This window comes from Pristiophorus japonicus, chromosome 22, assembly GCF_044704955.1.
Source record: "Pristiophorus japonicus isolate sPriJap1 chromosome 22, sPriJap1.hap1, whole genome shotgun sequence".
Lineage (NCBI taxonomy): Eukaryota > Metazoa > Chordata > Chondrichthyes > Pristiophoridae > Pristiophorus > Pristiophorus japonicus.
Window position 1 is genome coordinate 45,722,411 of NC_091998.1, and position 24,611 is coordinate 45,747,021.

The window sequence follows — 24,611 nt, forward strand, 5'->3', positions numbered from 1 at the left end:
GTCGGCACGGGCCGTATGGCCGCCTTCCATGCTGTAACCATTCTATGTTTGAACAGAAAATACTGAAAATCGATGTGATCAGGGTGACTATCAATGCATTTTTTTCGGAAAGGACTTTCTTGGGATTACTAAGGGTTTGGGGTTGTCGTGTCATGTTGGGTGCTGCCTGTTGTAATGTTAGTGATGTAACATGGTCACCGTGCCATGTGCAGGTGCAATATCTTTGGCATGCTCACTTTTTTAATATGTGATGTAAAATTTTAATTGTGCTCACTTGATCCATATGTACAGAAGTACAATCCTGGGTTTTATCCCACCCCCAGATTTGCATGGAGAGTGCACTTTGAGCTGTATCGCACATGGGTGAAGTACTGGTTATGGGAATGAGTTGAATATCGCACAAGTGTGTTGCTCAGTTTGACATGTACTTACTTAATCCCAGTATTTCTTGTAGTGCAAGCACACTGCTTCCCCTTCATTACAACTTCAAAAGCAGCCAGGTCCTGTTTTTACTGAAATTTCATTGCCTAAATTTGTTGTGGAAAATGTTTGTTTCAAATGATGTCACCAGTTAAGAAAATAGTGTGAGAAGCACGGCTGAGACTGTCCGTGGTCTCATTGTGGGAACAGCCCGATTCTGGGGAGCAAATGGGGACCAGCTGAACTGGGCAACAGGACAGATAGAACAAAACTTTTGCTTGGTGCGTAAATGTAACTGGTTTGGTGGTGAACCATAAATGCCAACAGGTTCCAGCTTTGACTCTGGAGCTTGCCGAGAGGCAGCATTTGGAGCACTGCAGTTAGCCTCTACCTCAGGGCGATGAGGGATAAAAGTCAGGCTAGGTTTCTGCTCCTGATGGCTGATCACTTGCCTCTGCATCACTGCTGTTTGTAAATGTGTGTGTGTTGGGTAAGGACAAGATCAGAGTTGGCTGTGATCTTTACGGTTAAATACCATGTTGGCATGTTAACATGCACTATCTCGGTGGCCAGTACCCGTTGAGCGGTCAAACCCAACAAGTCATCCCCATCTGCAAGAGAGGTTGACAAAAAAATAAACTAACAGGTTTTTGAAGGGAACTATCCATTATTTCTGGGAGTTTACAAGACTGTGTGAAGTTGGAAGGCTGAGGTGTCCCAGTGGAGTGTTAACAATCTTGTGCGAATGTGCCAGGCATGCATATCAGATTGCAGCAGCATGCCAGGTATTGGGTTATTGAGAGATTGAGCAGACGAGGCCTATATTTTCTGGAGTTTAGAAGTATGAGAGGTGATCTTAGTGAAACATACAAAATTCTTACAGGGCTTGACTGGGCTGGGGAGTCTAGAACCAGGGGGTCACAGTCTCAGAATAAGAGGTCAGCCATTTAGGACTGAGATGAGGAGAAACTTCTTCACTCAGAGGGTGGTGAATCTTTGGAATTCTTTATCCCAGAGGGCTGTGGATGCACTGTCGTCGGGTATATTCAAGACTGAGATCGATAAGATTTTTGAATATTCTGGGAATCAAGGGATATGGAGATAGTGCGAGAAAGTGGAGTTGAGATCGAAGATCAGCCATGATCTTATTGAATGGCTGAGCAGACTCGAGGGGCCATATGGGCCTACTCCTGCTCCTATTTCTTATATTATGAAAATGCCGGTGTGTTTACTTGCTAATGTTTGTATGTTTTAACCCTTCCAGTGTTGTCATGACTGGGTCGTACAACAATTTCTTCAGAATGTTCGACAGAAACACAAAACGGGACATTACGCTAGAGGCCTCGAGGGAGAACAGCAAACCGCGGGCCATCCTGAAACCACGCAGGGTGTGTTCAGGTGGCAAGAGGAAGAAGGACGAGATCAGTGTTGACAGTCTGGACTTCAACAAGAAGATCCTGCACACAGCCTGGCACCCCAAGGAAAATATCATAGCCGTAGCCACAACCAACAACCTGTATATATTCCAGGACAAAGTGAATTAAAACCAGTGCAGTGAAGAAAGAATCCGATTCCTGCCTAGTTAAGATAGCGTAGCCTTTGTATCTTGTAAGAGAGAGGCCCATTCTGGCCCCCTCCCCACCTCCTCTCTTGAATCAGTGCCATTTATAACGCACACCAGTCACGTTATCACAGAGAGTTCTTTTTGCTCCTGTCTTCCACCCCACCCCACCCAAAGTTACAGTCCATGGTCGCTAGTAATTTGGCGGGGAGGGAGGTTGTCTCTTCATTACAAATTATGGGCCACTACATTAGCATTTTACTACATCAGACGTTCATTTAATCCACTCCTTTGCCTTCCATTGTGGTGAGGTCTCGAGGAACAAGTCCTCCAGTCATGATATGGCAATGTTTTACTGTGTACCTTCATTACTGTAATGTTTTCTCACCACCGCCCCCCCTCCCCCCTCAAATCCCTTTTTATCTACATACAGCTTGTTGTTAATGCTTGTAACATTCCTCCTCTGACCTCACGGATTCCTCCTTCCGGCCCTGTTGGAGCGTAAAGGACATGACCAGGTCAGAGTCGGGTCAGTGGGTCAGGTGGTTTTTGTTGCATACAGATGTTTTAACAACCGACTGTAATATTGCTGCCCTCGCCATTTCTGGCACAGGAAAAACCTACTGAATAAAAATGATAAAAAATAGCTCCTTTATTTGGTGCTTTTCTTTTTGAAATTAACTGTAAACTGTTAAATCCCATGTACACTTTTTTTTTAAATGAATGCATTAAAGAGTGTGTGTCTAATACCGGTAAGTTTTACTGATGTTTGATGTATTGGAATCTGAATCTAAGTATTTTCTACTCGGTGTTAATAAACTTGTGCGTTTTGAAGGGGACACCAGTGGACTTGATAAAGTCCATCTGCGTTTTTACTCTATTTATTTTACTACCCCCTTTTGTTTCCTGAAGTTCTCGTGTTCACCAGATGAGTGGGATGATAACCTCTGATCGATCCCTGGCCTTGAGGTTCTAGAACTATAGAAATGTGGCAGTTAATTATCCATCTCCTTCTGAGGAAATGCTTTGGGTCAACCATGCTGCAAGACTGAGACTGAGAACCTGATGTGTGGAATTACATTAGAGAGCTACTATTTCTGTTCTGTTGTGTGTCAAAGGTCCAATGCACTCCATCTTATCACCATACTTTGTCAATCTATATTTTTGGAAATTCTGAGTGAAGCTTGAAAGGTCAGTCAGATCTGAAATGAGCCTGTTATCATTCAGTGACTGACCTCCCTAATCTTGCAGCCCATGGAAAAACTGGGCTAGTTTTTTCTCTTTCAACTGGTGACCAACAGTGGAAGAATACAATAAGCATCACCTGTGGAGAAGTAGCATCAAATAGTAGGAGGTTTCGAGAGGATTTGAGAGAAAATGTCTTCACCCAGAAGGTGGTGGGGGTATGGAACTCACTGTCTGAAGGGTGGTAGAGGCAGGAACCCTCATCACATTTTAAAAAGTACTTGGATGTGCACTTGAATTGCTGTAACCCACAGGGCTACGGACCAAGAGCTGGAAATTGGGACTAGGCTGGATAGCTCTGTCGGCAAGCGAGGACACGATGGGCCGAATGGCTGTCTCCCGTGCTGTAAATTTCTATGTTTCTAAATTGTGTCCCATAGGTTATACTTGGACCATTTCCCTTCTGTTGTTTGTCAAAAGCGCCTCCTGCAAAACAAGATGATTGCAAGAGCCAGAGTTATACTATTAAATGTTCCCGTTCACTGAATGTGGAAAATAAAAACAATCCCAAAAGCTGCAGAAGGAGCAATAACCATTGCCCTGCAGGCCCAAAATGGTTTCAGTTCTGCAAAGTAGGATTTTTCAATTGCTGGAACTTAGCTTTGACTTGTGGGGTGTTTCAGGCGTATCGACATGGAGTTTTAATGTGCTGATTTGTGCTCAAGTACAACGCCACTGTTACAGGTTGTCCCCCAGGACCTTGCCCAATGGGTATTGGCAGGCTGCTTGACCACGAGGTGCATCTGTCTGATCCCCATCTTCTCTGACATCTCACTTTCTAACACTGGCCTCTTGGATAGTGACCAGGAGCACTGGTAGGTTTTCCTCTCCTGAATTGGACAAACACTGAGGCAAATTGCATCTCTACCACCACGCTGGTTGAGGCTGGTTCACTTCACCCAAACCCGGAACGCAGGACCATTCCAGTCTGGCTCAGTGCCACACGACATTGCAGTTTCCAGATGAACCACGGGGAAGCATTCTTCCTATCTAATAGACTGGCTGATGCCCAGGTTCTGTGTTAGGTTGGCTCAGCTTGGCTATGCTGTTCATGTGCTGACACCCGTTGGCAGTGCTGTAGCTGTTGAGGCTGGAGATAGAAAGTGACTTTGGAAAATGAGTTGGGAATCCTCAGCAGAACTTCAGTACTGACTTCCTGGCTTTGTTGCTTCCTGGTCAACATCCAGAGCCCGTTGCGATTCCCAACAGAAGGATTCCGAATGGAAACTTTAATACCTGTGTGGTTCTTAAGGGTGACGATAATCCCTGCAGACAAGGGAGATGGCAGGTTTCCACAGGCCTGAAAAAAATAATAAAATGTTGACGTCCCCATAGTGATGGATGTTTAAGTTTACTTTTCTGAAGTTAGGGAGTACTTGATAGCTCAAATACAATCTGCTCAGCAGATTTTGGCTTATTTTTGCCAGAACTTCAGGTTTTATAACTACTTAAGCCTAAAATAGGATTACAGTGCAATTTGTGTTTACAATGTTATATGCTAGTGCTTTTAATAACAAATTTTACAAAGTCTCTCATTCCTCTGCAGGGAGTTCCATGTAATGTATTCTAACCCAGTTTCATACAGGATTGTCGTGATTTTGGGTTTTCTCTAATTACAGGTTCACTGAGAAGCGAAATGTGTGTGCTTCAAATTGAGAGCAATTGCTGGGGTTGTGCATCTTGATAGGAATACAGTCTTTTGTTGCCATGTGGAGAAATGGAGCATTGCAGGACCAGCGGGGAAGAAACAGACTTGTGTGGCAGGCTGCAGTGTGATTGTACAGCTTAAAACGTAACTTGAGACCGACAAACTTGAATGTGTATAATTCCTTGGGGTATGGTTCTGTGAGTGTGAGCAACTGTCGATATCTTGTCCAAGTGCCTATTCTTCATATGCAAGTACAGCAGCGTCAGAAGGTATTTCCATCACAGGGAGCTCAGCTCAATCTTGTCCTCACCTAACACTGACTATGCCGACCTCCTCACTTCCCACAAGTGGTCACTGGATTGTGATCGGGAATGGAACACGCTTCTTCCCCCTCTCCGGCCCCTCTTAACTCAAGGGCTCTGACACCAATTGGGAGATCGCAACTGCTGCTCTGCCAGTTAATTTTGTACAGTGGAAATTGGTCCTGGTCTGTGTCTCTCTTTATCCCTGGTATGTGGGCGTTGCTGGCAAGGCCAGCATTTATTGTCTATCTCTAATTGCCCTCGAAGGTGATGGTGAGCAGCCTTCTTGAACTGCTGCAATCTGTACGGTGAAGGTACTCCCCTAATGCTGTTAGCGAGGGAGTGGTGACCTATTTCCATGTCAGAATGGCATGTAACTGAGGGGAACTTGAACATGTTGGTGTTTTCATGCACCTGCTGCCCTTGTCCTAGGTGGTAGCGGTCACGGGTTTGGAAGAAGGCTTTGGCGAGTTGCTGCAGTGCATCTTGTAGATGGTGCACACTGCTGCCGTGGTACGCTAGTAGTGAATGTTGGAGTTGCACTCATCAGGCAAGTGAAGAGTATTCCATCACACTCCTGTTGTGCCTTGTACATGGTGGAAAGGCTTTGGGGAGTTGGGAGGTGAGACACTCGCCACAGAATAACCAGCCTCTGACCTGCTCTAGATGCCACAGTATTTATGGCTGGTCCAGTTAAGCCTCTGGTCAATGGTGACCCCCAGGATATTGATGGTGAGAGATTTGGTGATAGTAATGCTGTTGAATGTCTACGGGTGTTGGCTAGACTCTCACTTGTTGGTGATAGTCATTGCCTGCCACTTGTCTGGTTCAGTGACCTGCCTTTACTGGGGAATCTGAATGAAATTTAATCCTGGGGAGCTCAGCCAAGTAATTTTGTACACAAACATCAATGGCCGTTTCAGTAGCATCCTATGGAATAGTACTTTGCACAAAATGCTCTATTACAGAAGTGGTCAGATTTTTGGCTCCTCACAAGAATCTTTAGTCTGAAAGGCCCAACAAGTTTATCCCTTTTTCATTAGTCAACCCCACCTTGCCTGCTGTCTTGTTTCTCTCGATGAACTATTCATTGAAAATCCCACTGGGCAAATACAGCCCAGTGTTTCAGCAGATAACCATGAAATTAGTTTAAGTAACTGAATTATTTAGCAATGTATGAATTTTCAGAATATAAATATCTGTCTGTATTAGCTTGTAGTTTGATTGATGCCTTCCAGTTTGTTTTCCCCCCCATATTTCTCTCATGAAGGAATTGACTCTAACTTGGGTTATGGTTTCACCTCCAGTACCTTTTCCCAAGTGGCCAGTCTTCATACATGTTCCTGTATGGTGAGTATTAACACGCAATTCTAGGCCAATGCCCAGTGTTTTTGCATTTTCCTGCAGGGGGTCACTGGACAGTGGTCAGGAATGGCAATACTGGCTCTTTTTCTCCTGGTTCCTTCTCTCTAGCCCATGGTAAAGAAAGACCGACCTTTATATAGCGCCTTTCACGACCACCAGATGTCTTAAAGTGCTTTACAGCCAATGAAGTACTTTTGGAGTGTAATCATTATAGGAAGCGTGGCAGCCAATTTGCGCACAACAAGCTCCCACAAACAGCAATGTGATAATGACCAGGTAATTTTTTTTATGTTGAGCGAGGGGTAAATAATTGGTCAGGACTGGAGAAAAGCTTATGTAAATAAGTTATTGTGCTAACTGTTTATATTCCAGTGCTAATAAATGAATAAAAAGATTTACTCTAGTAAAGATTTTTTTTTAAATCTCACAAAACAAGGAACTAAGACTAAAAATAGTAACTTTACTTGGTGTGGCTACGTACAAGAACATGTTTAACTTGCCAAACTTGAGACCTCCTGGTCTGTATGACTTGATGTATTTACCCACATAGCTGTTGCTTCATGTGTTACGAGTGATAAGTAACTGAACCTGAAGGAGTGGAGGCCCGATGGACCCTCTGTTCCAGAATAGGAGTGAAACCTGAAAGTCTCGCACAGCTAGTTAGCTCCTCCGTGTGTGTTACTTGGCAGCGTGCAGTCTCTTATATTCCTTTAATACGCTATTGGGAATATGAAAACAAATTTTGGGGGGTAATTTTTTCTCATTCCCCTATTCTTCCCAGAATATGCCAACTCTGGTGGGGTGTAACCCCATGTGCCAGATGCCCCCTGTTTTGGCTGTGAGCAGTGTGGAACACCTGGTTTATCACCTAGTTACACATTGCAGCTGAACATGTCAGAACTGCAGGTAAATTCTATGGATACGGTATATCTAGTCTTCTGGCACTTTTGTCCTGGCCAATATTTTTCCCTCAACCAACATCACAAACAGATTATCTGATCATTTATCTCATAGCTGTTTGTGGGAGCTTAGTGTGCAAATTGGCTGATACATTTCCTACATTACAATAGTGACTACACTTCAAAGAAAAATATACTTAATTGGCTGCAAAGCACTTTGGGACATCCTGAGGTTATGAAAGGTGCTATATAAATGCAAGTTATTTAATGTTAGCCACTGCTCTTTTTGCTGTGTTAAGAGTTTCACAACCAATAACCCCGGTTATACCACCTGCTTCTAACGTGCCAAATTATACCGGGTGTGGTTTGACACAATAGAAATCATCAATTGGTTAAATGTTTTCTTTGAAACCGATTTATAATCTGGGGCAAGGAGCATCATGATCAAGTTTATTACTGCTTTTAAAAATATTTTTTGGAAATAAAAGTCAAAGCTTCTCCCCTGATGTCTGCAATTCCAATTCGAGTAAATATGGGAATAGAAGTTAAAAATGTTGGATCAGGTCCTGGAATGAGTAGCACCTGAACGATTGATGAAGTGCTGAGAAATGGTAGTAATGTTCTGGGGCTCCAAATACTGCTTATTGAACCAGAAATGGGCAGAATGTTGTCTGAAGAATATTGCCAGTTAGAAGAGCCATGCTACTCCAATTGCATGGCTGGTTTAACTCATCATCATTGACAGTCCCTCGAACGAGAATGATTTGCTTCCACACCAAAAGGGATGAGTTCATAGATGTTTCAATGAAGGACCCGATGTTCCAGTCCTGAACTCCAGGGGTAGGGGTGGAAGATGCCTGTGTGTGAATTTTTTTTAACGTGTGGTGACTGGAAGCTGCTGATGAATACATTGTAAACCAGGACGGTTCCAGATTGGTGTCCTGCTTTGTGCTGAGTTGCTAACCTCAGGAAGGGTGCTACAAATCTTTTACATGAAGCGTAATCAACACTTAGACTTGACTTGTGAGGAAGGTAGTGGAGGTGAAAAATCTGGGAGGAAAGAAGACCTGCAGGATGAGCGAAGAGGAGTTGAATGGCCGCCCTGATTTGTATTTCTCTTGTGAAGAGTCCCTGAAGTGCAACCGGTGGGTTGGGCGACGGAGTGTTCTGTTGTAATGTCGCGGCAGCTTGAGTAAAGGGTGGTACTGTAGTTTGTGTTCATGAGAAATGAGCAATTTTGAGAAACAGCACTGTACCTACTGGATGGAGAGGGGATATCTCAACCAAACAACTTCATTGCTATTTAAATATTGATTATTTGTCAAATGGATGTTTCACCTTGAGAATAGGAGGGAAGAGGAGTAAAGTTGATTTTATTTGTTATGAGGCACTGCATTATTTTACCCTTGTGATAGAGGATTTGCATTGAGGCTTCAGTGAAGTACTTTAAGGATTTTCAATGTTAACACTTTGAACGCAGCAATTTAATTTACAAATGCAAATAATTTTTGCATGGACTCCAGCAATATACGAAATTTTAATTGGCTTAGTACAGTGAGATCACGTAACGCGTGATGTATCAAATGTTAGAATGGTTCAAGGTCCAAGATTTGCAGATAAAAGCAGGAAAATAACACGCAGGTGCTGTAATAGTAAACGCAAATCCCTGGGTGGCACGTTGTACCATTTCAACCTTCGGTGGCGCTGCTGCTGAATGTATTTACAAGATGACGTGGTTGGCCAATTTAGCTTTATAGCTCGTCCATCGAGAAAGACCCTCCGGAGTCTCCACCTGTCCCCTCTCCACCTGGAGTGTCAGCTGTGGCTTAGTGGGTAGAACCCTCGCCACTGAGTCAGAAGGTTGTGGGTTCAAGTCCCACTCAAGAGACTTGAGCACAAAAGTCTAGGCTGACACTGCATTGCATTAAACCGAGGATGTAAAAGATCCCATGACACTTTCGAAGAAGAGCAGGGAAGTTCTCCCTGGTGTCCTACCTATTTATTCTTCAATCAACACCATTAAACCAAATTATCTGCTCATTATCACACTATTATTTGTGGGTGCTTGCTGTGTGCAAATTTGATGCCGCGTTTCCTACGTTACAACAGTGACTACACTTCAAAAGTAAAAATATGGCTGTAAAGTGCTTTGGGACATCCTGAAGGCATGAAAAGTGCTACAGAAATGCAATGCTTTTCTGTTAAAACAGAACAAAAAGTTCCATGAATGATTCTGGAATCTAACAAGAGCACAACTATGATACGGAAGGATGTTTGAGGGGAAGCTGAAAGGACTTCCCTGCATACTTCCTTCAGAACCATGGTTAGGTTCAGGAGGTCAGTATGGCATGTCCTAATTTCCTCCCTTCTCAGGTTGGTCTGCCCCTCCCCCTGAGAATGGGAGGTAGACTTTAAGAAGTGTATTGGATGGAAGGAAGAGACCCAAAAATGGCTTGGCATTTGCTCAATCCATGCAGAGTGCGAGCAAGTTGTGTACCATTTTTCTGATTAAGTCCAACAACCCAGGAATTTCACTCTATCTGAAGAGTTGGCACAAATCACTGTGCTCCTGACATTCAGCTTTTCCTCACTACACTGGAAATACAGCAAGTCCATTTAGTGAAGTTTAGATCAGTTTTTAATTGTGTCTATTGAGCTGCCTTGTAAAGAATGCCAATTGTTAGTGTAGTACCAATTTCAGGCCACATGGTGGTGCTGCAGTGAAGTGACTCCTGCAAATGCATGTTTTCACATTGGGATCTCTGCATCCTCGAGAGTCCCAGAAGATATGCACACATCAGATCTCCCCATTTGATTTGTTACGATTTTACTGTGTCTATATACTAACATTTTCTGCAATGATATTGCTGTTTTCCTTTTGGGTAGCGGGTAGAAGGTAAGATAGATGGTTGCTGCCGATTGTATCAGAAGTGTGTCTATGGAAAGAACCACCTATGTGAATTGGCACAGATAGCAGTGAAGAAAACTAGAATCTCTCGTCAATCTATTGAAAATAAAAAGCCGAGATTCTCTGAAAATGGTTGAAAGGATAGCAGTGCAATTCCAACTACAGAATCACCATATAATCCAGGGAACTTGCTGTTTGCCACTATGCTCCACAATACTCTTGCTGAAACATAGGCACAAACAAAAGACGGTAAGAAAGCTTTTTATGTTGGATAGATTGTAACTCCTGGGATGTCTTGCTGTACATATCTTAGGGTTTGAGATACAAGATTCAAGGTATCTGGTAATGTGTCGCAGCCTGCAATGATATTGCTGTTTTCCTTTGGGTAGCTGGTTGCCTTCAGATTATTGCGGTGTTGGTAATTTTTCATTGAGGATCACAGTCCTGTTTTGAGTGCCATTCTGAGGAATGCTGCAGCGCGCTGTTTTACAGCGATGGGACACTGGTGTCCGTTAGACCTTTCTCTACACGGCCAACTCCTGCTTTCAATCATGGCATTTGTTAAATGGGGACCAAGAATATTCCCAGAGGGCTGAGCATGCCGTATAGTCTCCGTAGAGCCCTTTCAGCTGTTCCATGGAAGTTTGGATAAGCTTTTCTCCCAACAGAAATTCCTTGCCACTTTTTTACTGAAGAGTGAGAAATGGATAGGGAATGGCACTGAATCCCAGCTTGCTCAACATGCCACAACTGAACATTCTGTGAATGGAGCCTCAGAGGCACATGGAGCTGAAATTCTAACAAGAAGCACCACTGAAAGTGGATGCCTGGGTCATTCCCTGTGGCAGTGACTCACAACTTCAGTCAGCAGGACATAATGTGGTCGACCTGTGCCTGCCTTGAAGTCCATTGCCGGTAAAGCATGGATATTAGTGGAAAGTGTGACCCTCTCACCAATCTGAGGAGTCTTCATAAGCCTGATAAAAGTACAACTGACTCAGTGGTGTCCCCTGAGGATCTGTAATGGGTCGCAGCTTGTCAGTATATTTATAAATTACTTTGATGAAGGAATAGGGAACTGTATAAACAAGTTTGCTGATAACACCAAGTTAGGTGGCACAGTAAATAACGTGGATGGGTATGGAAAGTTGCAAAGGGACATAGATTAAGTGAATGGGCAAAACTGGTAGATGGAGTTCATTGTGGGGAAGTGTGGGGTCATCCCCTTTGGATCAGAGAACGATAGATCAGGGTATTTTCTAAAAGTTAAGAAGCTAGGAACTGGAAGAGCCGAGATTTAGGGGTCCAAGTACAGAAATCACAAAAAGCTAGAGCTCAAGTACAAAAAATATTTAAAGTCTAATGGAATGCTGGCCTTTATTTCAAGGGGACGGAATACAAAAGTGTGGCAGTTATGTTGGTTATAAAGCTCTGGTTAGACACCATTAAGAGCACTGCGTTCAGTCCTGGGCACCGCATCTGAGGAAAGATATATTGACCGTGGAAGGGGTGCAGTGCAGATTCACCAGAATAATGCCTGGGCGAAAAGGCATAAGTTCTGAGGATGGGCTGCATGGACTAGGATTGTATTCCCTCGAGAATAGAAGATTTAATTGAGATGTTTGAAATTATTAAAGGAGTTGATAGGATAGAGATGAGCTTATTTCCTTATGGTGAGGGAGTCCATAACAAGGGAGCATAACCTTAAAATTAGAGTTAGGCTGTTCAGGGGTGATGTCAAGAAGCACTTTGTCACACGAAGGGTTGTGGGAATCTGGAACTCTCCCCAAAGCTGTGGGGGGTCAATAGAATATTTCAAAACTTGAGATTGATAGATTTTTGATGGGCAAGGGTTACGGAAACTAAGCGGGTAGATGAAGTTAAGACACAGATCACCCATGATCTAATTGAATGGTGGAACAGATTTGAGGGGCTGAATGGTTTAATCTTATGAAAGGACAGCACCCCTACATTTCTGATGTAGAGTTTACACTTGAAATTTGAAGCCTTTTTCAGATGCCCAGTATTTTCCAGCATTTCACTTTCTGTATATAAGGACATCAGAGCTCTCAGATTTGTCACCTTCATGCAGTGAAATAAATCTGTAGCTTCCTAAGGCTGACCTTGGCTTTCATAAATCAGCTGTTAATGGTCATAAGGTTCTGGGCTGGTAGTGACCAAGGGGACCCCAACTTCGACCCATGGTCAGTGCTGAGTTTGTTGATCGTGGGGGAATGCAGTGTGTGCGTGGTGCTACCATTAACCTCATAGACCCCAAGGCAGTGAGGTGAAAAATAACCCAGGGTTTCCCCTCCTGACTGACAGAGGAGTTTCTGCTGGAATGTATGTGGCCGTCAGCAAGGACCGCACTGGGCTTTGCTTTCGTGCACCCCACCCTGTGACTGAATAGTCTGCCAACAGACACTGACGGGTTCACAAATAGAGAGTGGCTTTCTTTGGGTGAAATGTTGTGACACCTTCAGGAAAGGATGGGGGAAAAATAAAGGGATTAAAAAGTCAATGTTTTTAGCTGGTTCTGAATTTTTAACGGCTGATATTTTGGGATTAACATCTTGACACAAGGGCACTGACTTGCTGCAGGAATGGCAGCACAGCACTGACCATCTGTGGTGGATGCAGCAGAGCATGTCGGAGCTTCTCCACCCGACCCATGATGATGTAATGCCCTGCGATTGCAGCGCTGTCAGGGAAGTAATGTTTCTCTCAGTATTATGATTTTGTTTTTGTGGCATCTGTTCAGTGTATTTCAGTTGTACACTGGAGATGAGAAATTACCATCTGGAAAATAATCGGGTGCAAACCTTTGTCTTGCCAGTTTTTGACACTAATGGAAGCTCAATGTGCCGTGCATTGACCGTTGTAGATTGAAAGCTCAGGAGGCCCAATATAGTGCCCCAATTGGGACGGGGTAGGCCTGCAATAAGTCCCCAGTCTCCACTATCCTGCTCTTTGGGGAAGAAGTGGACTTCACATCTCCCTTAGAGAGTTGCAATACTTAGTGTAAATAATCAGATAGTAATAGAGACAGACTAAAATGTGGGTGTACAAATCCACTGAGGTTAAGGCCCCATGTTTGTGTAAAGTAAATGGGGGGAGCTGGTCTCCCTGTATTTGACTCGATAGCAATAAGCTTGGTACGTTATGTACACCACCCAGGAGCCAGCATCAGCTGGAAATGTTAGAGAGAGAAAAGTACCACAGACTGCTCCCCCGTTGAAACTTTTAACATAAGTGTGAAACAACGTGCGGCATTGTCAATGGTACACTGTAATAGAAGCAAACTCTAACCTCTTTGTTTGCTCTCCAAAGAGGCCTGGTGACTGTGGCAGTCCCAGTCCCCACTCGAGTGCTGGAGTTCCATTTTAAAACCAGTTTCGTCAGTGAGTAAGATATTTTGAATTGATCATCAATTTTCACAACAAAATTTTCACTTTCTGATGTCTCTTGCTTAAATTATTAGAATCACGGCCACTACACATTAAAAAAATTTAGGCACAGGCATCTTCCACCCTTCAAGATGTAGTTCGGGGTCTGGAATAGTCGGTCCTTCATTGAAACAGCTGTGAACACATCCCTTTTTGCCATGGAAGCAAGTCATCCTCGCTTCAAGAGACTGCCTATGATGATGATATTAGAATCACTGACCAAAGAACATTATCTTAAAGAACCCAAAAGGCAATGCACAGGTGGCTATTTGCAAATTTGGAAAGAAATGTGGTGATGTGATTGTCTTTCTATCTATTTGTGAATATGAAGTAATTAATTTCATCATATTGTAGATTCCATACCAGCCTGAGAAAATGGCCGACATGCAGCTGAACTTTTCAGGTAGGAACTGTGCGGACGTGCCAGACTCCATGTGCTGACACTGCCTCACGAAATACAGGATTAAGTTTGCTGAAATCGACTGGGGAGGCACCCTGATGCTGTGGCATGTTTTGTTTGGATCAGACTTTAAGGAGCAGGTGCTGAGTGGAGATTATGTGGGGTGAGAATGATGAAGCTCCCAGGCTCACCTTCCCTGGGAGAGTGAATATTTGTTCCCTTGATGCCTCACAGGGAGAAGGCCACACTGTGGTTCCACGACCCATATGGTGCGGAGACATTTCGAAGTTCAATCCTTGGTTGGTGCTGAGTTAACTGCCGCTGGTGGAAATCCTGGTGTTGGAGAAGGGACAATTGGTTAGGATTCCCACTTTTGATCACTACCTAGTCCCTCCTTGGGGAAAGTGTGGACATTAAATGAGAATGTGATTAGGCCTTGCTTCCACACTGAACACCCAACACTGGTTGTCCTAGATTCTGACACAAATAATACCTATTGGAGCCAGCCACTGGAGGGCAGCTGCAGTGATAAGAACATAAAAAATAGGAGCAGGAGTAGGCCATACGGTCCCTCGAGCCTGCTCCGCCATTCAATAAGATCATGGCTGATCTGATCATGGACTCAGCGCCACTTTCCCGCCCGCTCCCCATAACCCCTCATTGGTTAAGAAACTGTCTATTTCTGTCTTAAATTTATTCAAGGTCCCAGCTTCCACAGCTCTCTGAGGCAGCAAATTTCCTCAGACGAAATTTCTCCTCATCTGTTTTAAATGGGTGGCCCTTTATTCTAAGATCATGCCCTCTTGTTCTAGTCTCCCCCATCAGTGGAAACATCCTCTCTGCATCCACCTTGTCAAGTCTCCTCATAATCTTATGCGTTTTGATGAGATCACCTCTCATTCTTCTGCATTCCAATGAGTAGAGGCCCAACCTACTCAACCTTTCCTCATAAATCAACCCCCTCATCCTTGGAATCAACCTAGTGAACCTTCTCTGAACTGCCTCCAAAGAAAGTATATCCTTTCGTAAATATGGAACCCAAAACTGCACGCAGTATTCCAGGTGTAGCCTCACCAATACCTTATATAGCTGTAGCAAGACTTCCCCACTTTTATACTCCATCCCCTTTGCAATAGATCTCTTGCTGTACCTGCATACTATCCTTTTGTGTTTCATGCACAAGTACCCCCAGGTCCCGCTGTACTACGGCACTTTGCAATCTTTCTCCATTTAAATAATAACTTGCTCTTTGATTTTTTTTTTGCCGAAGTGCATGACCCAACATTATACTCCATCTGCCCAATTTTTGCCCACTCACTTAGCCTGTCATTTTGCAGATTTTTCTGTGTCCTCCTCCTCACATTGCTTTTCCTCCCATTTTTGTGTCGTCAGCAAACTTGGCTACGTTACACTCAGTCCCTTCTTCTAAGTCGTTAATATAGATTGTAAATAGTTGGGGTCCCAGCACTGATCCCTGCGGAACACCCCTCCCCCCCCCCCCCCCAGTTACTGGTTGTCAACCAGAGAATGAACCATTTATCCCGACTCTCTGTTAGTTAGCCAATCCTCTATCCATGCTAATATATTACCCCCAACCTGTGAACTTTTATCTTGTGCAGGAACCTTTTATGTAGCACCTGGTCAAAAGTCCAAATACACAACATCCACTGGTTCCCCTTTATCCACCCTATTCATTACATCCTCAAAGAACTCCAGCAAATTTGTCAAACATGACTTCCCCTTCAAAATCCATGCTGACTCTGCCTGACTGAATTTTGCTTTTCCAAATGTCCTGCTATTGCTTCTTTAATAATGGACTTCAACATTTTCCCAACCACAGATGTTAGGCTAACTGGTTTATAGTTTCCTGCTTTTTGCCTGCCTCCTTTTTTAAATAGGGGCGTTACATTTGCAGTTTTCCAATTTGCTGGGACCTCCCCAGAATCCAGGGAATTTTGGTAAATTACAACCAATGCATCCACAATCCCTGCCGCTACTTCTCTTAAGACCCTAGGATGTAAGCCATCAGGTCCAGGGGATTTATCCGCCTTTAGTCCCATTATCTTACTGAGTATCACCTCCTTAGTGATTGTGTTAAGCACCCCCCCCCCCCCACCTATAGTCCCTTGACTATCCACTGTTGGAATGTTGTTGGTGTCCTCTACCGTAAAGACTGATACAAAATATGTGTTCAGAGTTTCTGCCATCTCCATGTTCCCCATTACTAATTCTCCGGTCTCATCCTCGAGGGGACCAACATTTACTTTAGCCACTCTTTTCCTTTTTATATACCTATAGAAACTTTTGCTATCTGTTTTTATATTGTGTGCTAGTTTACTTTCATAGACTATCTTCCCTTTCTTAATCATTTTTTTAGTCGTTCTTTGCTGGCTTTTAAAAGCTTCCCAGTCTTCTGTCCTCCCACTAGTTTTGGCCACTTTGTATGCTCTTGTTTTTAATTGGATACCATCCTTTATTTCTTTAGTTAGCCACGGATGGCTATCTTCTCTTACACCCGTTCCTCCTCACTGGAATATATTTTTCTTAGAGTTGTGAAATATCTCCTAAATGTATACCAATGTTCATCAACCGTCCTACACTTTAATCTATTTCCCCAATCCACTTTAGCCAACTCTGCCCTCATACCTTCATAGTCTCCTTTATTTAAGCTTAGTACGCTGGTTTGAGATCCAACTTTCTCACCCTGCATCTGAATTTGAAATTCAATCATGCTATGATCACTCATTCTGAGGGGATCCTTTACAAGATTGTTTATTAATCCTGTCTCATTACACAGGACCAGATCTAAGATAGGCTGCCCCCTGGTTGGTTCTGTTGCATACTGCTCAAAGACCCATCTCTTATGCACTCTATGAACTCTTCCTCAAGGCTACCCTGATCAATTTAATTTGTCCAATAAATATAGAGGTTAAAATCACCCATGATTATTGCTGTTCCCTTTTAACAAGCCCCCACTATTTCCTGGTTTATGCTCCGACCAACAGAGTTGCTACTATTAGGGGGCCTATAGACTACACCCACCAGTGACTTTTTGCCCTTATTGTTCCTTATCTCCACCCAAACTGTTTCAACATCCTGATCATTTGAGCCAATATCATTTCTTACTATTGCAGTGATTCTATCCTTTATCAATAGAGCTACCCCACCACCTTTTCCTTTCTGTCTGTCCTTCTGGAATATTTAATTCCCAGTCATGGTCACCTTGCAACCACGTCTCTTAATGGCTATCAGATCATACCCATTTGTCAATTTGTGCCGTCAACTCATCTATTTTATTACAAATGCTACGTGCATTTAGACAAAGTGCCTTTAAGTTTTTTTTTACCCTTTTTTCCTGCTTGTTTCCTCTCCCCTTCAAACTCACTTTCTTTATTTTTGCTAATTCCAGCTTTACTCCCCTCCCTACTGAATCTATTTTCAGGTTCCCATCCCCCTGCTAAGCTAGTTTAAACCCTCCCCAACAGCACTAGCAACCACCCCCCCCCCCCCCCCGCGAGGATATTGGTCCCGGCTCTGTTGAGGTGCAACCCGTTCCGCGTGCACAGGTCCCACCTCCCCCAGAAGCGGTCCCAATGCCTCAGGAAACTAAAGCCCTCCTGCCTGTACCATCTTTCCAGCCACGTATTCATCTGCTCTATCCTATTTCTGTACTCACTAGCTCATGGCACTGGGAGTAATCCGGAGATTACTACCTTTTGACTTCCTGCTCTTTAATCTCTCTCCTAGCTCCCTAACTTCTGCCTGCAGGACCTCATCCCTCTTCCTATCCATTTCATTGGTACCGATGTGGACCACGACCTCTGGCTGTTCACCCTCTCCCCCCAGAATGCCCTGCAGCCGCTCAGTGACATCCTTGACTCTGGCACCAAAGAGGCAACATACTATCCTGGAGTCATGTCTGCGGCCGCAGAAACGCCTGTCTGTTCCCCTGACTAGCGAATCCCCTACTACTATAGCTCTTCCATTCTTTTTCCTCCTCCTCCCCCCGCCCCGCAGCTGAGCCACCTGTGGTGCCGTGGACTTGGCTCTGGCTGCACTCCCCAGAGCCACCATTGCCCCCACCGGTACTCAGAACAGAGTACCGGTTGGAGAGCGAGATGGAGTCAGGGGACTGCCGCACTACCTGCCTAGTCCTCCTCTTCTGTCCAGGGGTCTCTCAATCCCTATCTGCCTGCACGCTCTTAAGCTGTGGGGTGACCGCCTCTAGAAACGTGCTATCCATGTTGCTCTCAGTCTCACGGATGCACTGGAGTGACCCCAGCTGCCGCTCAAGCTCCAAAACACGGAGCTTGAGTTGGTGCAGCTGGAGACACCTCCTGCACACGGGTCATCCCGGCTGCGCGAAGCATCCGGGACTTCCCACATGCCACAGGATGCGCAATCCACGGGACTGAGCTGCCCTGCCATCCCTCTAGTTACACGTGCAACTATGGAGTAGAAGCAATGGTCCCGTTAAGTGTTACTGCACAGCTTACCGGCTTTACAATGGATAAACCACGTGTGCGCGGAGATTTGAATGGGCCACGCAGCCAAAAAAAATTAGGGGGAACATTGCTACCAAGTCATAATGCACTGGGGCAGTAGGCAACACTGCATCTGTCCTCCAGCAAAAGTTGGTTTAGTTGGGGTGGGCAAAGATGCTGCGAAGATATTCTCCTGGCTGGGAAGTCTAGAACTAGGGGTCACAGTCTCAGGATAAGGACTGAGATGAGGAAAAATTTCTTCACTCAGAATTCTCTACCTCAGAGGGCTATGGATGCTCAGTCGTTGAGTATATTCAAGGCCAAGATCGATAGATTTTGAATATTAAGGGATATGGGGCTAGTGCAAGAAGGTGGAGTCAAGGTAGATGATCAGCTGTGATCTTATTGAATGGCAAAGGGCTGAATGGCCTACTCCTGTACCTATTTACGTGTTTAGAGTCAGCTGTGGCTCAGTTGGTAGCACTGTCACCTCTGAGTCAGAAGGTTGTGGGTTCAAGTCCCACTCCAGGGACTTGAGCACAAAAGATCTAGGCTGACGCTCCCAGTGCAGTGCTGGGGGAGTCTTTCAGATGAGATCCCGTCTGCTCTCTCAGGTGGATGTAACAGATTTGAAGAGAGCAGGGGAGTTATCCCGGTGTACTCGGCCAATATTTATCCCTCAATCAACATTTAAAAAAAACAGATTATTCTCCTTTTCTCTCTCTGAAGATTGTAAATCTTTTTTTGGAATTCTCTGCCCCAGAGAGCTGTGGAGGCTGGATCATTGAATATATTTCAGGCGGAGATAGACAGATTTTTGAGCGATAAGGGAGTAAAAGGTTATGGGCAGGGCAGGGAAGTGGAGCTGAGTCCATGATCAGATCAGCCAGGATCTTATTGAATGGCGGAGCAGCTCGAGGGACCGAATGGCCGACTCCTGCTTCTTATGTTCTTATGGGGTCCCAGCATGGAGTGCCACAGGGCTCAGTGCTGGAACCCCAGCTCTTTACAATATACATTAACGATTTGGATGAAGGAATTAAGTGTAATATCTCCAAGTTTGCAGATGACACTAAATTGGGTGGCGGTGTGAACTGTGAGGAGGACACTAAGAGGCTGCAGGGTGACTTGGACAGGTTAGGTGAGTGGGCAAATACATGGCAGATGCAGTATAATGTGGATAAATGTGAGGTTATCCATTTTGGGGGCAAAAACACAAAGGCAGAATATTATCTGAATGGCGGCAGATTAGGAAAAGGGGAGATGCAACGACACCTGGGAGTCATGGTTCATCAGTCATTGAAAGTTGGCATGCAGGTACAGCAGGCGGTGAAGAAGGCAAATGGTATTTTGGCCTTCATAGCTAGGGAATTTGAGTATAGGAGCAGGGAGGTCTTCGTGATGCCTCACCTGGAATATTGTATTCAGTTTTGGTCTCCTAACCTGAGGAAGGACGTTCTTGCTATTGAGGGAGTGCAGCGAAGGTTCATCAGACTGATTCTGGGGATGGCTGGACCGTCATATGAGGAGAGACTGGATCGACTGGGCCTTTATTCACTGGTACTTAGAAGGATGAGAGGGGATCTCATAGAAACGTATAAGATTCTGATGGGACTGGACAGGTTAGATGCGGGAAGAAAGTCCCCGATGTTGGGGAAGTCCAGAACCAGGGGACATAGTCTTAGGATAAGAGGTAGGCCATTTAGGTTGAGATGAGGAGAAACTTCTTCACTCAGAGAGTTGTTAACCTGTGGAATTCCCGACCGCAGAGAATTGTTGAGGCCAGTTTGTTGGATATATTCACGAGGGAGTTAGATATAGCCCTTACGGTTAAGGGGTATGGCGAGAAAGCAGGAAAGGGATACTAAGGGAATGGTCAGCCATGATCTTATTGAATGGCGGTGCAAGGCTCAAAGGGCCGAATGGCCTACTCCTCCACCTATTTTCAATGTTTTTATGTTCTCCCAGGTGTCTTGGGGCCAATATTTATCCCTGAATCAACATCACTAAAACAGATTATCTGGTCAGTATCACATTGCTGTGAGCGGGAGCTTGCTGGCAAACTGGCTGTCACAATTCCTACAATACAACAGTGAGTACACTTTTTACTTCATTGGCTGCAAAGCAAGTCTTGGTGTGGCTGCTTCCCATCTTGTGGAGCTGATCAAGAATGGAGCGCAGATGTCAAACGTATGACGTCAGTGTGGGACGTGCGTGCCCCGCCCCCTTTCTCCCTCCTCTCTCTCATCTCCCCCCCGCCCCCTCCCCCGGGCACGGGTGGTGTCCGGTGGGCATGCGCAGTGCAACCAATGTGGCAGCGGCCGGAGGCGCTCGCACAGCGACCGTTTGGGGCAGATTCAAAAAGCGTCGGCGCGCGACATCGGACCGGCCGCTTCCCTCGCTGCAAAAACCAAAAAGGCCCGAGAGAGGGAGGAAAAACACGCCGTGTGTGAGGAAAGGAGGATATATAAAAAAAACACACTCCCGGGAAAAGAGAGAGAGAGAGAGAACGCGAGCGCCATGGCAGCCGCGCAGCAGCCCCAGCCCGAGGAGGCGGGACTGAACGGTGAGTGTAAGTGTTCGCAGAGCGGGGCAAAACAACCACCCCCACAGCTCGCCGTCTCCTCCCGAAAGGCCAAGGCCTCCTCACACGAACCTCTCGACGTGTCCTCCTTTTTCCGGCGGTTTTTGTTTTGGGCCGATGTCGGATGCCGCGGGGGCTGAGGTAAAGTGAAGGCGCTCTTGCTCGCTCTCGGATGACGGATTGTCTTTCTTGCTGGCTTCGGGGGTAAACAACAACCGCCATTTGGGGAGGGGCGGGATCGCGCTGTGAGTGGCAGCCGCCTCGGCCAATCGCAGGAGGGCGGCGGGCACACGCCGCACAGGTGGTTGACCTGCACTTGTTGCCGCTTGGAAGGAGGACTTGCATTGCCATAGCGCCTTTCACCACTACACAGCGCTTTACAGGCCATGATGTACTTTTTTGGGGTGTAGTCACAGTTGCAACGTGGCAGCCGATTTGCGCGCACAGCAAGCTCCCACAAACAGCAATGTGATAACGACCAGATAAAATGTGTTTTATAACTTATATAATATAAACAGAAAATCTCAGCGGGTCAGGCAGCATCTGTGGAGAGAAACAAGAGTTAACGTTTTGGTTCGATGGCCCTTCGTCAGAACTGTCGAATGTTCGAAAAGTTTCTCCTGCCAGTTCCGATGAAGGGTCTTGGACTGAAGTTGCATGATCAGCTATGATCTTATTGAATGGTGGTGCAGGTTCGAAGGGCCGAATGGCCTACTCCTGCAACTATTTTCTATGTTTCTATGACCCGCTGAGATTTCCAGCATTTTATGTTTTTAATTCAGATTCCAACATCCCCAGTATTTTGCTTTGAATCTGTTTTTTATGTTATGTTGATTGAGGGATAAATATTGGCCAGGACGGTGGGGATAACTCACCTGCTCTTCTTCGAAATAGTGCCGTGGAATTTTTTACGTCCACGTGAGAGAGCAGACAGGGCCTCGGTTTAACGTCTCATCCGAAAGACGGCACCTCCGACAGTGCAACGCTCCCTCAGTACTGTACTGGGAGTGTCAGTCCAGATTTAATTTTTTGTGCTCAAGTCCCTGGAGTGGGACTTGAACCCACAACCTTATGACTCAGAGATGAGACTGCTACCCACTGAGCCACAGCTAATACACTGGCTCACTTCGTGTTCGCTGCTCACTTTGTGCGGCTCTCCTCCACCATGCCGGGGCGGGGGGGGGAGGAGACCAGAGGCAGATTGGGCAACCGCTTTGACGAACACCACCCTTCACTGACCCCAGCGCTTCCGCTCGCCCGTCGCTTTTAATTCAACGTCCCGCTCCCACTCTGACCCCTCTGTTCCCAGCCTCTTGCACTGTTCCAACGAAGCTCAATATAAGTTCGAGGAAGAGCAATTCATCTTTCAATTTAGGCACTTTACAGCCTTCTGGACTAAACATCGAGTGCAACAATTTCAGACCATAACTTTTGCCCCTGTTTTTCACATTGCAACTGTTGATAATCGCTTCAAGACTCGCCATTTGTTTCTTTACTTATCCCATTACCATCATCCCTTATCATTTAATCACTCCTGTCATCCGCCCTAACAAACCTTCCCTTTTGTTCTTTCTTCACCCTGCCCGCCTCTGCCCCTCCTCTCCCCCCATACAGCAGCCAATTTGCGCACAGCAAGCTCCCACAAACAGCATGGTGATAATGACCAGATAATCTGTTTTAGTGATGTTGATTGAAGCATAAATATTGGCCAGGACACTGGGGATAACTCTCCTGCTCTTCTATGGTCTGGCCATTTATCTCATTGCTGTTTACTCCCTACATAAATAGAGGTCATGCAAAACTCGGCTGCCCGTGTCCTAAATCGCAGCACGTTCCATTCACCCATCACCCCTGTGCTCGCTGACTTACATTGGCTTCTGGTTAAGCAACGCCTTGATTTCAAAATTCTTATCCTTATTTTTAAATCCATCCATGGCCTCGCCTCTGTAATGCCTCCAGTCCCAAAACCCCCAGTAGTAATTCTGTCTCGTTTCACATTCACACTAAATACGTGGTATAGTTTGGGAGTGGTCGCTGAATTAATGGGCATTGCACTTTTGATCACTTGTGCCAGGCAGTTTTGAAGTACTGTCACGGATTGAGTTTTGCGCTACCTATAGCTGCAGCAGTTTGCTGCCCATCAACGTTTGGTCTAAAATAAGATGTTTTTAAGCACAGCTCTGCGATCCATCGCTAGAAAGTAAGGGAAAGATGGCAGCATCACATGAGTCTGCTGAGTTGTGCATTGCTTTGCAAACTGGTGTCTTAATTGTAGCTGTGTCCTTTACAACAAAATCGGTTGTATAGAAAAACATTGCAACTGCTCAGAGAGCAAAAATCATTCTTATAATAAAAATATGCATTGTAAATTTTTTAAATGGTTTGTTTCAATGTTGCTTCAACTTGGAATTTTGTCAATCCGATTTTTAGACAGTTGTGAGTTCCCATGCCTAGTCAAAATTGAGGAAATCGATCCAGTGAATTGCTGGAAATAGAAGTTAACATTTAGTGAAAGAACTTGAGTGCGTGTTTCCTTAGTAACTGCATTCTGTTAATATATCTTTCTTCAGTGTTCAAAATGTTGACTGATTTATGATGGAATGTATTTTCTATTTTTACTGTTTAACAAATACAAGTCTTATATTCTATAGTTTTGTGTGCTAGGTTCTTTTTGTGATAGGGAAGTTAGCTTTTACCTCAACCCACCAGTTTGGGAGGAGTGTGGGGGGGGGAAGTTTTTTTTAAGGAAAAGATTTGTAAATTATTAACTCAAACAATACTATTTTTCAAATAGTTATTCAAGTAGAGAATGCAAGATGCCTGGGAGTGACGGGCAGCAACAGATTCGTTTTGGGTGCGAGCTAATCTGGGAAACCTAAACTATGTGCTCTGATCTGTGGCGTTTTAATAACAATTTACACACACATTAACTTGCTTGCATACTCAAAACACAAACTAAGCATTTTCCGCATTGTATGAATTCTGCAAATAGCCTGCCTTTCAGCTAATATTTCCTTCCTTTTCAGTTTTTCTTTATTTCTATTATTTTTAGCATGTCATGCAATTTGACCAAATAGATTGCATAAAATGTCACAAAGCAGGAAGTATGAAACTGCATCAGAATTAAATTGTGAAGATAATTTAGCACATCTCAAAATGCAGGTGATGCACACAAAGCCGTCTACATCTGAATGAAGAAAATAGGTTAACATTTCAGTTGGCAACCATCTTCAAACTTAGTTATCGAGTGAAGGAAAACTACTGATCAGGCTCCTGCTTTTGAGGGAGGGACATGAAGCAACAGACATTAACATGAAAATAGGTACACCGCACTCCTGGCAATCTGGTG

At 44.8% G+C, this 24,611-nt stretch overlaps 2 protein-coding genes and 1 long non-coding RNA gene across 6 annotated transcripts in view; 2 read left to right on the forward strand and 1 right to left on the reverse strand.

The window, feature by feature from the left end:
* The window catches only part of LOC139235011 (serine/threonine-protein phosphatase 2A 55 kDa regulatory subunit B alpha isoform), a 97,238-nt gene extending 94,611 nt beyond the window's left edge, over positions 1 to 2,627 (forward strand). Inside the window, exon 10 of the mRNA XM_070866088.1 lies at positions 1,685 to 2,627. Coding sequence (XP_070722189.1) covers positions 1,685 to 1,964 — 280 coding nt within the window. The 3' untranslated portion in view covers positions 1,965 to 2,627. The remainder of the gene's footprint in view (positions 1 to 1,684) is intronic.
* Positions 2,578 to 21,494, reverse strand: LOC139235013 (uncharacterized). Its single transcript, XR_011588403.1, has 3 exons — positions 21,335 to 21,494; positions 14,386 to 14,527; positions 2,578 to 4,526 (listed from the first exon to the last, which is right to left on the reverse strand). It is a non-coding gene; the product is annotated as an uncharacterized lncRNA (long non-coding RNA).
* Positions 20,968 to 24,611, forward strand: part of LOC139235012 (BCL2/adenovirus E1B 19 kDa protein-interacting protein 3-like) — a 32,682-nt gene continuing 29,038 nt past the window's right edge. For 2 of the 4 annotated variants that reach the window (XR_011588402.1, XM_070866089.1), the window contains exon 1: positions 20,968 to 21,250. Coding sequence is in view for 2 of the 4 variants with exons in the window: in XM_070866089.1 (XP_070722190.1) it covers positions 21,199 to 21,250 (52 nt within the window). In the remaining 2 variants the exon portion in view is untranslated. Of the gene's footprint in view, positions 21,251 to 21,276; positions 21,404 to 24,611 lie in introns of those variants that run through there. The other 2 variants (XM_070866090.1, XM_070866091.1) reach the window with 2 other exon arrangements.